Source organism: Mytilus galloprovincialis, chromosome 7, assembly GCF_965363235.1.
Source record: "Mytilus galloprovincialis chromosome 7, xbMytGall1.hap1.1, whole genome shotgun sequence".
NCBI lineage: Eukaryota > Metazoa > Mollusca > Bivalvia > Mytilida > Mytilidae > Mytilus > Mytilus galloprovincialis.
In genome coordinates this window covers 82,577,993-82,593,037 of record NC_134844.1, presented here as the reverse complement: position 1 = coordinate 82,593,037, position 15,045 = coordinate 82,577,993, and the positions used below count along the sequence as shown (strand labels likewise).

General features: G+C 33.1%; 1 protein-coding gene across 1 annotated transcript in view; it reads right to left on the bottom strand.

Annotated features, from left to right (window-relative positions):
- LOC143083803 (dihydrolipoyllysine-residue acetyltransferase component of pyruvate dehydrogenase complex-like) overlaps window positions 1–15,045 on the bottom strand; it is a 32,017-nt gene that overhangs the window by 13,483 nt on the left and 3,489 nt on the right. Inside the window, exons 2-5 of the mRNA XM_076260172.1 lie at window positions 9,214–9,291; window positions 5,355–5,455; window positions 1,101–1,279; window positions 323–427 (exon numbers count right to left, since the gene is read on the bottom strand). Of these exons, the coding sequence (XP_076116287.1) occupies window positions 323–427; window positions 1,101–1,279; window positions 5,355–5,455; window positions 9,214–9,291 (463 nt within the window). The remainder of the gene's footprint in view (window positions 1–322; window positions 428–1,100; window positions 1,280–5,354; window positions 5,456–9,213; window positions 9,292–15,045) is intronic.

Sequence of the window (15,045 nt, the reverse complement as noted above, 5' to 3'; positions counted from 1 at the left end):
TATGATAAAATAAAGTCCCCCCCCCCCATAAAAAAAATTTAAAAAATGTTATATATACATTTATATCAATATGTATGGTCAGAGTATGTTTCTGTGTGTAAGACAGAGTTGTTCCCCTTTTGTCAGTTTCTTGTATTTTTGTTTGTGACATTATCTTTGACTGATTTAAATGTAGAAAATGGAAGCAGATGTGTTTTCATCTGTCCATATATAATAGCCTCTATCCTTGCTACCCGAGTTATTCCCCAAGTCTGTAACAAAAAAATAACTTGACAGATATTTCCTTAAATGGAGAGAAAATCAAAAACCTTAGAATACCCACCCTTTGAGAAGTCTACCATGTGGACCAGATGGTTGGACTGTTGCTGCTGTTATATTGTACTCTTCTAAAAGTTTCCTGACAGACGGTCCTATAGGTATCTCTGTGCTGAAATATATATATGCATTCATGTAATACATGGACAGTAGAACTTGCTTAATCCGACACACTGGGGGACCAGAAAAAATGTCTGTTTAAGCAGGGTGTTGGAATACTTAGGTTTTTTCTGCAAGGATAGACCAATTTTGGGACCATGAAAATGTGTCGGTTAAAGCAGGGTGTAGGAATACTCAGGTGTCGAATTAGGCAGATTACACTGTACAATTAACTTTTTACTAAACGAAATTTCATTTGTCCACATAAAACCACTTGTCAAAATTTTGATCGATGCCTTAGAAATGCTAAAAGAGTTATATACTAAACTAACCCGAACCCTATACCTAACCCTAACACTAGCACTAACCAGGCTATACCCGAGCCATAAATGAATCTTAACCCTTAAGTAAAACATTTTTTATGTTAACTCCATGTATTGTATTGTTAAATCAACATCAGGAATACAATTGAGTGCATGTCTTGAATTCATTAACTAGAGTTAACTCTGTATTAGCCATGGTGTATAAATATTAGAAAGCACTAAATATGGGTTAAACACCTTCTCTTGGTTCTGGTTGAGTTTAAATCCATAAAAATAATTGCAAATTTAGTGTTGACACAGAAATATGTCTCTACTGTGAATTGCAACTGTAAAATGTATTATGATTTTGTATATCTAACTTACTGTGAAGTTTTAGTTGTTGTAGTGTGGTCTTCTGTTGATGTTGATTTTTCTAATGTGGTGATTGGTTCTGTCTGTGAACCAGACTCTACAGGTATCTCTGCTGTCCTCCAATCATCTCCTTCTTCTACCATCACAGCAATTAATGTGCCAATCTTTATGTCAGTAGTATTCTCAGGTTTCTGTAAGATGAATTGATTTGATCAATATTCAATCTGTATTTTCATTTTCTATAAGATTTAAAGATTTTTACCTTGGTTCAAATCTTACTTTTTACAGATTTTTTACTTTCTGTGAGATACGGTAATATTTGTGTCCAGTCAAGAATTCAGATTTCAATTTTATATCATTCACACATATCTGAGAATATTTCTTTCAAATATCAATAATAAATCAAATAAACAATAAGGCTTTGAGGTTCAAAAGAATGAGAATTTTTTAGAATTGTAAATAAAGGTATAATTTCTGCATTTTTATCTGTTTTGTCAAAGTTTAGTTTTTCCACAAATGACTTCATAAGCAAAGTTATCATGACATGGTAATGAAAAAATTAACAAATTTAAAAATTAAAATCCTTATTTAAAGGACAACATGGAATTTTTTGGACCTAAGCAGTCTGCACCAAACACTTTTTGTATTGAAAGGATTGACAGAGACCTTTCAGACATGTCCAGCCAGAAACACTAAATAATTTCAGGATATTTAAATTCTTAAACATGTTGTAAAGACGATATAAATTAACTAAATAACAAGAATGTGTCCAAAGTACACGGATGCCCCACTCACACTATCATTTTCCATGTTCAATGGAGCATGAAATTGGATAAAAAATATAATTAGGCATTAAAATTAGAAAGATAATATCATAGGGAACATGTGTACTAAGTTTCAAGTTGATTGGACTTCAACTTCATCAAAAACTACCTTGACCAAAAACTTTAACCTGAAACATGCACTTTCATTTTCTATGTTCAGTGGACCGTGAAATTGGGGTCAAAAGTTTAATTTGGCTTTAAAATTAGAAAGATCATATCATAAGGAACATGTGTACTAAGTTTCAAGTTGATTGGACTTCAACTTCATCAAAAACTACCTTGACCAAAAACTTTAACCTGAAAAACTTTAACCTGAAACATGCACTTTCATTTTCTATGTTCAGTGGACCGTGAAATTGGGGTCAAAAGTTTAATTTGGCTTTAAAATTAGAAAGATCATATCATAAGGAACATGTGTACTAAGTTTCAAGTTGATTGGACTTCAACTTCATCAAAAACTACCTTGACCAAAAACTTTAACCTGAAAAACTTTAACCTGAAACATGCACTTTCATTTTCTATGTTCAGTGGACCGTGAAATTGGGGTCAAAAGTTTAATTTGGCTTTAAAATTAGAAAGATCATATCATAGGGAACATGTGTACCAAGTTTGAAGTCGATTGGACTTCAACTTCATCAAAAACTACCTCGACCAAAAACTTTAACCTGAAGCGGGACAGACGGACGAACGGACGAACGAACGGACGAACGGACGCACAGACCAGAAAACATAATGCCCCTATGTGGGGCATAATAAAAATGAAAATGAAACAACCTGGATAAGGAGGGAGAACATACACTGTTCCTTCATCAGATCTAGTTAAATAGTAGATTTGTAATTTGAACAAGCATGACATGAACCAACAGATCTATTCTATTGAAAGTTTTGTTTGATTATCTCCCTTGGATTCAGTTCTTTTTTTCCCAAGAAATTCAAGTCAATGGATCTAAAAAATAATGTAATGATCTACAAACTGACCCCCCTTTTATTACAAGAGGCTGTGTGAGTTAATTTGCACATTACTTATACCAACGTAACATATGTTACAGTTAATGGTATAGTTCATTTACATATAAATATTTGGTAGATGAGATTGGTAAATTTAAGCACATGTGGAGGAGTCAACATACAATTTTTGTGCACGAAGTAGGACGTCTCATGGTTTAAGAGGATTTCTTTCGTTTAAGCACATGACAGTTGTTTCAGAGGTTATATGCGGTTGGATTTCTTCTGGTCTTACCTTTTCAGCATGCCAACATTTCATTTTGTTTCAAATTGTTGTCTTATCGGTCAATGTTTACAAACTCCTGATGTACAAAATTCCATCGAGGATGTGTATTCGAAAGTTGACTTTGCGCATGTGCATACTTGGGTGAAAATAAAAGGAAACTTTCAGAGGCTCGATATGGGGAAATTCATTCTGATTCTATATTTGGTAATAGTTTTCAATGAAATGAAGTTTATTTGAGATTTATTTAACGGAAGTTGAACAATTTTGATAGTGCAAAGAAGTAACATGTTGTTGGGAGGAAAATACGAGATTCTAATCCTTACCTAAGAGATGGCGAATTTCGCACTACTCTTAGCTGTAATCATGGGGACACCATAGGGATAGCTAAATTTTAGCAATTGCTATAGCTACAATAGCAGTCATATAGAAACAAGAGCGGGAGACTTATTCAGGGTTCTGGGATTTTGCAGTCAAAGAAGAAAGGACATACGACAAAAAAAATACAGATATTCACAATAAGAAAAGGTACAGAGAAAATTGATTTTATTTAATATAAAAGCGAGATATATATATATTTATAGCTTATTTAAACTTTACAATTGCTTTACTGAGGTGATTCTCACAATTTATTACAACTACATTTATTAAGGAGAAACAAGCTATTCAGGACGAAATATTTATAATTTCAACATTCAAGAAAAGTTCTAGTCAGACATAATTCCGAAAAGTGAACATTTGCGTGTATCCATATACGGGGTTAATCCCGATATATTGATTTATCAAGACTCGAATATTTGGTACAAGGCAGAAAAGCCTGTCTTGAAAAGGTTGATTTACGAAGTTAAAGTAAAGAAAAAGACAACTTAAGAACAAATCATCTTTATTGTAACTCTTGGAAATCCAGTCATAAACAAGAATGTGTCCAAAGTACACGGATGCCCCACTCGCACTATCCTGTACCATGTTCCATGGACCGTGAAATTGGGGTCAAAAGTCTAATTTGGTATTAAAATTAGAAAGATTATACTATAGGGAACATATGTACTAAGTTTCAAGTTGATTGGACTTCAATTTTATCAAAAACTACCTTGACCAAAAACTTTAACCTGAAACTCCCACTTTCATTTTCTATGTTTAGTGGACCGACCGTGAAATTGGGGTCAAAAGTCTAATTTGGCTATAAAATTAAAAAGATCATATCATAAGCAACAAGTTTACTAAGTTTCAAGTTGATTGGACTTCAGCTTCATCAAAAACTACCTTGACCAAAAACTTTAACCTGAAACTCCCACTTTCATTTTCTATGTTCAGTGGACCGTGAAATTGGGGTCAAAAGTCTAATTTGGCTTAAAATTAGAAAGATCATATAATAAGCAACAAGTGTACTAAGTTTCAAGTTGATTGGACTTCAGCTTCATCAAAAACTAACTTGACCAAAAACTTTAACCTGAAACTCCCACTTTCATTTTCTATGTTCAGTGGACCGTGAAATTGGGGTCAAAAGTCTAATTTGGCTTTAAAATTAGAAAGATCATATCATAAGCAACAAGTGTACTTAGTTTCAAGTTGATTGGACTTCAGCTTCATCGAAAACTACCTTGACCAAAAACTTTAACCTGAAACTCCCACTTTCATTTTCTATGTTCAGTGGACCGTGAAATTGGGGTCAAAAGTCTAATTTGGCTTTAAAATTAAAAAGATCATATCATAAGCAACAAGTGTACTAAGTTTCAAGTTGATTGGACTTCAGCTTCATCGAAAACTACCTTGACCAAAAACTTTAACCTGAATGGACGCACAGACGGACGGAGGAACGGAGCCACAGACGGACGGACGAACGGAGCCACAGACCAGAAAACATAATGCCCCTCTACTATCCTAGGTGGGGCATAAAAATAGCATTAGGAGTTTAATAAATCATTTATTATATACATGTATTACATTATTCCTTGTTTTGATTAACATATACTTTCCCCATCACATGAACAAACCTCATATTTATTAGTAGATATATATATGTGTCACGTTCACGCTACCCAAACCTGTGACAATAACATAATTTTTTATCTGAATGATGTCTTAAGATTAGAATATAAATTTAAGTAAAAGTGTGGTTTGTTTGAACATGTGCATTATCTTCCAGAACCAATAGATATTATAAACATAATACATATACCTTTAGTAATTCTCATGTTTGTGATAATAACTTACAAGTATTTTAGCCAGGATTCCTTCCTCATCTACCTCCATGCTGACCACAGCTTTGTCTGTCTGAATCTCACATAACACATCACCAGGTACCACAGACTCGCCTGTAAATGGTAAAACATCACTGTATTTTACAAATTTTATATAAATAACAATTATTTCATCTCTTGGTAAAGTTTTTAGAGCTACATGTAACAACACTTAATTCATCAAACCTGGTACTGTTGTTATTTATATAACTTACTGGTGTGCTGGTAACTCTGAAATTTGACTTAAATATTTACATTTGTAGTCCACAAGGATATTACATGTACCAACCCTGTATCTCATTACTTTGGAGCACACATACATGATACAAGAAAATATCATTTATTAGCTAACAGTGATAAAACTGGGAAATTTATTTCATAATTAACAATCAGTTCACTTTGATCACTTGATGAATTGGTGTTCTTCATTAATTGATTAATTTAATTCAGTTACATGCAGCTGCTAAACTCTAATATGCTGGTTCCAATTTATAACTGTAGCTATTTCCATATAATTCTCTGTCCATGAGAAGTTTTTTTAATCACATTGTTCAAAATGGGGGTTGTAATTATACTGATGTCAAATGGAAATGGAAACAAAGGAGTGAAATCATTATAATTTTAACATTCTTTGAACAAGGAGAGATGTTTTATTACTTTTTTTTAGAATGTATACAAAAACATAATTAATTATTTTGTTCTCCCAATTATCCCTTAAGAAGCTCATAGCTCAGGTTTCTAACTAATTATAAACAATAACTACATTCGGCCAAAAATTTCAATGAAAAATGTAATGTAACAGTAAAACATTTCCAAAACAAGAATGTGTCCAAAGTACACTGATGCCCCACTCGCACTATCATTTTCCATGTTCAATGGACCATGAAATTGGATAAACAAGAATGTGTCCAAAGTACACGGATGCCCCACTCCCACTATCATTTTCCATGTTCAATGGACCGTGAAATTGGATAAAAAATATAATTAGGCATTAAAATTAGAAAGATAATATCATAGGGAACATTTGTACTAAGTTTCAAGTTGATTGGACTTCAACTTCATCAAAAACTACCTTGACCAAAAACTTTAACCTGAAACATGCACTTTCATTTTCTATGTTCAGTGGACCGTGAAATTGGGGTCAAAAGTTTAATTTGGCTTTAAAATTAGAAAGATCATATCATAAGGAACATGTGTACTAAGTTTCAAGTTGATTGGACTTCAACTTCATCAAAAACTACCTTGACCAAAAACTTTAACCTGAAGCGGGACAGACGGACGAACGAACAGACGAACGAACGAACAGACGGACGGACGAACGAACGAACGGACGCACAGACCAGAAAACATAATGCCCCTCTACTATCGTAGGTGGGGCATAAAAATATAATTAGGCATTAAAATTAGAAAGATCATATCATAAGGAACATGTGTACTAAGTTTCAAGTTGATTGGACTTCAACTTCATCAAAAACTACCTTGACCAAAAACTTTAACCTGAAACATGCACTTTCATTTTCTATGTTCAGTGGACCGTAAATTGGGGTCAAAAGTTTAATTTGGCTTTAAAATTAGAAAGATCATATCATAAGGAACATGTGTACTAAGTTTCAAGTTGATTGGACTTCAACTTCATCAAAAACTACCTTGACCAAAAACTTTAACCTGAAACATGCACTTTCATTTTCTATGTTCAGTGGACCGTGAAATTGGGGTCAAAAGTTTAATTTGGCTTTAAAATTAGAAAGATCATATCATAAGGAACATGTGTACTAAGTTTCAAGTTGATTGGACTTCAACTTCATCAAAAACTACCTTGACCAAAAACTTTAACCTGAAACATGCACTTTCATTTTCTATGTTCAGTGGACCGTAAATTGGGGTCAAAAGTTTAATTTGGCTTTAAAATTAGAAAGATCATATCATAAGGAACATGTGTACTAAGTTTCAAGTTGATTGGACTTCAACTTCATCAAAAACTACCTTGACCAAAAACTTTAACCTGAAACATGCACTTTCATTTTCTATGTTCAGTGGACCGTAAATTGGGGTCAAAAGTTTAATTTGGCTTTAAAATTAGAAAGATCATATCATAAGGAACATGTGTACTAAGTTTCAAGTTGATTGGACTTCAACTTCATCAAAAACTACCTTGACCAAAAACTTTAACCTGAAACATGCACTTTCATTTTCTATGTTCAGTGGACCGTGAAATTGGGGTCAAAAGTTTAATTTGGCTTTAAAATTAGAAAGATCATATCATAAGGAACATGTGTACTAAGTTTCAAGTTGATTGGACTTCAACTTCATCAAAAACTACCTTGACCAAAAACTTTAACCTGAAACATGCACTTTCATTTTCTATGTTCAGTGGACCGTAAATTGGGGTCAAAAGTTTAATTTGGCTTTAAAATTAGAAAGATCATATCATAAGGAACATGTGTACTAAGTTTCAAGTTGATTGGACTTCAACTTCATCAAAAACTACCTTGACCAAAAACTTTAACCTGAAACATGCACTTTCATTTTCTATGTTCAGTGGACCGTGAAATTGGGGTCAAAAGTTTAATTTGGCTTTAAAATTAGAAAGATCATATCATAAGGAACATGTGTACTAAGTTTGAAGTTGATTGGACTTCAACTTCATCAAAAACTACCTTGACCAAAAACTTTAACCTGAAACATGCACTTTCATTTTCTATGTTCAGTGGACCGTAAATTGGGGTCAAAAGTTTAATTTGGCTTTAAAATTAGAAAGATCATATCATAAGGAACATGTGTACTAAGTTTCAAGTTGATTGGACTTCAACTTCATCAAAAACTACCTTGACCAAAAACTTTAACCTGAAACATGCACTTTCATTTTCTATGTTCAGTGGACCGTGAAATTGGGGTCAAAAGTTTAATTTGGCTTTAAAATTAGAAAGATCATATCATAAGGAACATGTGTACTAAGTTTCAAGTTGATTGGACTTCAACTTCATCAAAAACTACCTTGACCAAAAACTTTAACCTGAAACATGCACTTTCATTTTCTATGTCCAGTGGACCGTGAAATTGGGGTCAAAAGTTTAATTTGGCTTTAAAATTAGAAAGATCATATCATAAGGAACATGTGTACTAAGTTTCAAGTTGATTGGACTTCAACTTCATCAAAAACTACCTTGACCAAAAACTTTAACCTCACTCGCACTATTATTTTCTATGTTCAGTGGACCGTGAAATTGGGGTAAAATCTCTAATTTGGCATTAAAATTAGAAAGATCATATCATAGGGAACATGTGTACCAAGTTTGAAGTTGATTGGACTTCAACTTCATCAAAAACTACCTCGACCAAAAACTTTAACCTGAAGCGGGACAGACGGACGGACGGACGGACGGACGGACGGACGAACGAACGGACGCACAGACCAGAAAACATAATGCCCCTCTACTATCGTAGGTGGGGCATAATTACCACTGTGCCAGCAATGGATTAAACCATTAACCTACAACTTTACAAAGGCTTACATTGCTAGGTTCAGAAAATGGTGGGTTGTTGTAGTTTTAATACATGTAAGTAAAAGGAAGAATTCCTACATTTTCCAAATCTCGTTATTATACCATTAGCATTAGGTCCAATATGAAACCCTAGCTCAAACTCTTCTTTCTATTTTGAGGTCTAAATATTAAACCTACCATAGTTGTAAAAGATTTAATGGATTTGAAGACCAATCACCATACCTGTCCACATTAGACAATCTACCTAAAACATTTTTAACATAATTTATTTCCTTTGAATGTATTACATGTCTGTATACTGGTAGATTCTCTTTGTTTTAAAAGATTTACCTTCCTTTTTCAGCCATTTGACAATAGTTCCTTCTGACATTGTAGGAGATAGAGCAGGCATCAAAACTGGTGTTGATGCTGAAAAAGATAATAGCTTGCTGTAGTAGACATTTTCATCAAAATTATTTATTCAGATACAATAGTGTGTTGTATCTACTTCTGTGAAAAAAATGCTGTACAGAGCCATCACAATACTGTATAGATAATATCATATCTATAGAATAGAAAATACTATATATCGCAAAAATCAAAATCGCAATAAAAAATGCAAGCAATAATTTCAGAATTTACAGTAAACAATACTGTATAGACATAACTGTATAGACAATAGATATATGAAGATGTGGTATGAGTGCCAATGAGACAACTCTCCATCCAAGTCACAATTTGTAAAAGTAAAGCATTATAGGTCAAAGTACAGTATTCAACACGGAGCCTAGGCTCACACTGAACAGCAAGCTTAAGAGGTCCACAAAAATGACTAGTATATAAAACCATTCAAACAGGAACACTGTATAAACAATACTATATAGACAACATTTTTAGGACAATACTTATCATGCTTATAAACAAAATTAACCAAAGTTTCAAAATGATGATAAACATAATGTGTCCAAATGAGTAAGAAACTTGTAAAATGTGTATTCAATTTATCATTGCTACATCTATCATGGCTGTGTTCAATTATTAATTTTTTACTCATATAAATTTGTCCAATACAAATAAAACAATGTATACAGAGCAATGAGACAAATATAGTACAAAGAATCAAGATGCTTCACTTAAATAAGACATAATTTGAAAGTTTAAAGTAAAATTTTGTAGGTCACAATAAGCATGATAAGTAAAGGTACCAATAGAAAACTGTATTATTGATTCCTACAAAATCTGTCTTGATATATATTTGGCAAATAGTAACATAAATTATTTCTTGTCATTAATTTTTGCAGGCCATTATAGACAGTGGTAGATCTAAGGGCCCCAAACCTGCTAACTATCCTGAATTATTGGGGATACACATAGTGATAAAATCCTTTAAATGCTTTAAATTTGTTGTTCTAAATAATCGAAAATATCTATGGCTATTTTATGATGTAAAGCTTTGAGGAACAAACAAATAAAATTGAAAATGGTACCGGTAATGGGGAATGTGTCAAAGCGACAACAACCACGACCATAGAGCAGACAACAGCCGAAGGCCACCAATGGGTCTTCAATGAAGCAAGAAACTCCCACACCTGGAGGCGTCCTTCAGCTGGCCTCTAAACAAATATGTATACTAGTTCAGTGATAATGGATGTCATACTAAACTCTGAATTATACACAAGAAAATAAAATTAAAAATCCTACAAGACTAACAAAGGCCAGAGGCTCCTGACTCGCCAACAACTGGTATTAGAATTAATGTGTTTAAATCTGATGCAAAGACCCTATAAGTGAATCAATATTAAAGCCAAAATAACAACAGTGTTGTAAGGCCCAAAAAAAATATATGTCTGTTTCCTGTTTCCCGACCGACCCTGACTCAAACCCCCCGACCCTAGATCTTTTTATTCAAATCCGGAAAAAAAATCGTTTCCGGTTCCTGAAAATTTTGTTTCCGGTTCGATCCAGATCCGTATCTTACTATGCCCAAACAATCAAAATGGCTGCTCCCAGCACAAATGTGCTACAATTAAGGTTTAAAAAATGTCGGCACCGGGAGGATTATTCAATTAAAGCTTCTTTAAAGGGATTAAATCATTTTGGGGTACAGGACCCTAACCAAACATGACATTTAACCGACTGCAAATCTGACAGGGAGTGCAAAAATAATAATAAAAAAAATAATCCTGACCTACCGACCCTGATTAATTTGCCTTGGCAGCAGGAAACAGACATATATTTTTTTTTGGCCTAACTATATCCCTTCTTAATAAAAAGTCAGTTTAAAGGTTTTGTTAGCTTTTGAGGTGAATACTGACATTTTTGTGCTTTGTAAAGAATATTACCATAAAAGATTGGATGTGAAATACCTGAACGTACAAGATGTCTGCATGTTGAGTTATATTTACGAATGATTTCCTTATACCGATGATAAAATTTAGTAAATGTTTTGACTAGTTTGTGATATTGAAAAACCCTGGTGTAATAATTTTTCAGTAATACATAAATTTCTCTCACTAAAATCTAATAGTTGTTACATACACAATAGAATTGTACAAGTTGAGATACTTAAAACACCATAAGATGGTGACAAGGGAACATCACCATCTAAAAATGGATAATTAACAATAGGAATCATCTCTTTTATCATAAATTTTTGTATTAAGCTTCCCGTTAATGATATAGATATATCAAGATCGAGGAAAGGGCAGTGGTCATTGTTAGTAATAGCTTTATTTAAAGTAAGTTCAACAGGATAAATTTCTATAGTATACATACTGAAGTCGTCATTAATGAGAGCCAATATATCATCCAAAAATCTAAAAGTATTGTTAAATTTTTATATGAAATGTTGTTTCGATGGGTCTTTACTAATTTTAGTCATAAAGTGTAACTCATAACAATACAAAAACAAGTCCGCAATAAGTGGTGCACAGTTAGTCCCCATTGGAATTTAATACCCAATTATTTGGGGATGTGAAATAGTCCTATAATATAAAACTCTGCAGGTTCATATCATAAAAATATATTCAACGTTTTTTATCGGATATTTTTTTTTTACTATCAATGTTGAACAGCAGTCTTATGAGAACCATCCATTTACTCCTCATTTCAAGTTGTCAAGCAGGTCAAGTACGAGAAGTTCCGCAGATCTCTCCGAATGTTAATCAGTTGTACATATTTCAGAATATTCCTTGGAAAACGAATTTTGTTTTGACTTTAAGATGATAATAAATAATGAAATGATGTAAATTAATTCTAACATGTCTAATTTCCTCATCAAGAGAAAAGGAAGCTTATCATCAAATGTTTCTTAACCCTTTAGAGGCGACCATTTGTATTCAAAAAGTAAAGGATGATTGTATAAATGAATATTATTAACATCTTAATACAATATATAGTTTTATTGCATAGCAATATAATATTTTCCACAGAAAGTAACCAAAAGTTAGCGTGCAACAAATCATAAATATTGGGGAATATTGTCCCTCGTAGAACATATATTGCACTCGCAAGCTCGTGCAATATAAAATTCTACTTGGGACAATATTCATGCAATAACCCTTTAATACAGTTAATGCATAGCTCACCCGTCATATGCAGAGTCTGGGGTCAAATGTAAATCAATAAACAGTAAAATGTGATTCTATAAGTATTTTGTAATAAAACAAGAGGCTCTAAAATATAAAGAGCCTGTGTCGCTCACCTTGGTCTATGTGAATATTATACAAAGGACAGTGAAGGACGCAGATGGATTCATGACAAAATTGTGTTTTGGTGATGGTGATGTGTTTGTACTGAACATGCTTGCTGCTTACAATGATCTCTATCTATAATGAACTTGGCCCAGTAGTTTCAGTGGAAAATGTTAGTAAACATTTACAAATTTTATGAAAATTGTTAAAAATTGACTATAAAGGGCAATAACTCCTTAGGGGGTCAATTGACCATTTTGGTCATGTTGACTTATTTTTAGGTCTTACTTTGCTGTACATTATTGCTGTTTACAGTTTATCTCTATCTATAATAATATTCAAGATAATAACCAAAAACAACAAAATTTCCTTAAAATTACCAATTCAGGGGCAGCAACCTAACAATGGGTTGTCCGATTCATCTGAAAATTTCAGGGCAGATAGATTTTGACCTGATAAACAATTTAACCCCGTCAGATTTGCTCTAAATGCTTTGGTTTTTGAGTTATAAGCCAAAAACTGCATTTTACCCCTATGTTCTATTTTTAGCCGTGGCGGCCTCTCGGTTGGATGGACGGGTCACCGGACACATTTTTAAAACAAGATACCCAAAAGATGATTGTGGCCAAGTTTGGATTAATTTGGCCCAGTAGTTTGACCAAAAACTTTAACCTGAAACTCCCACTTTCATTTTCTATGTTCAGTGGACCGTGAAATTGGGGTCAAAAGTCTAATTTGGCATTAAAATTAGAAAGATCATATCATAAGCAACAAGTGTACTAAGTTTCAAGTTGATTGGACTTCAGCTTCATCAAAAACTACCTTGACCAAAAACTTTAACCTGAAACTCCCCCTTTCATTTTCTATGTTCAGTGGACCGTGAAATTGGGGTCAAAAGTCTAATTTGGCATTAAAATTAGAAAGATCATATCATAAGCAACAAGTGTACTGAGTTTGAAGTTCATTGGACTTCAGCTTCATCAAAAACTACCTTGACCAAAAACTTTAACCTGAACGGACGGACGGACGGACGAACGGAGGCACAGACCAGAAAACATAATGCCCATCTACTATCGTAGGTGGGGCATAAAAAAAATAAAAATTATTGACCATAAAATTCATAAATCATTTTTGATCATATTTAGACAAAACAATATTTGATTGTGTTTGAATAAACATTTTAATATATTAAAAACAAAGCTGATTGTAGTAAGGCATTAATCATAATAATCAATTTTTTATCAACATAAAAGACCAAGCTGCACCCCAAATGAGTGTAGACTAACAGGCCTACCAAACTGTACCTGATGTGCAGAGTCTCATGAGACTTTGGCATTGATGAAAAATAGAACCTAAGTCCTGTGACTAGACATGACAGATTCAGTTGTTTCTCGACTCATATTTTTGAAAAGGATATAAAAAGATATAAATCAAATTATGTTCTATTGTTTTAACTATTTCGTTCATTGAATCAATCTAAAATGCAAAAAAAGATAATATAAAGGTTTTTATTTTTCGGACAAGTTACAATTCCATTTGGACAAGTAAGTTTTGGTATGTACTTGTCCTATTGCACAAGTTGAAAAAAAGGTTATTGTAGAGGCCTGTAATCCTAGGAGGTTTAGAAAAAAATATAGAAAGTGAAGTTAATGCATATGCACTGCTACCTTTTTTCTTCAAATATAAAAATATAGGACTATGTGGCATATTTTCAATGTTTATATGCCTGGAACTTTTAAGAGTTTTAACTTACACTAAAAGTCTATACTACGTACCCTTACCTCGACCTTAGATTTTCCACATATTTCAATTTGACGGTATATGGTGACCAATCCCAAATCATGTCTCTAGGAGATGAAACATGAGAGATCATATCTGGTAACCAGTATGACAAAAATATTAATTATCTATCTCTCCCTAGCATGGTTTGTGAATCAGCTGTATTTACAATGTGCAACCTATAGCATGTTTTATTCACATACTAACAATTTTATCAAAATTTGAACTTAAACAGGGACTTTCTATACTTATGGAAAGTCCCTGACTTAGAATACCAGAGCCATATCTGTGAAATAAAAAGAAAATTTGATTAGAATATAAAGCCACTGCCCGGTAGTCCATTTCCCGCCATCATCGTTTTGCAACCAGTTAGAAGAGCTAGAACTAAGCATTTGTCTTATTTTACTTTCAACCCTCGAGTGTTTAAATTTTCCTGTGGGCCGGTGTTTCCTATAAAAAAGCTTCAAGACTTGAAACTCACTTGTCACATATTTTACATTGCCTTTATAAATGGTCTATAAGGAAAAACTTGGCGATTTTACTGCCAATTACTCTCCCCTTTACAGGCCTTTTGGTTCATGTCAGATATAAATGAGGCCCCTCATGGGGGGTCCTAGTAATCACATAATCACCATTTTTTTGCCAATATAATCACATAATCATTAAATATTTGCTTATCTTTAGTAATCAAATAATCATAAACTAAAAATAC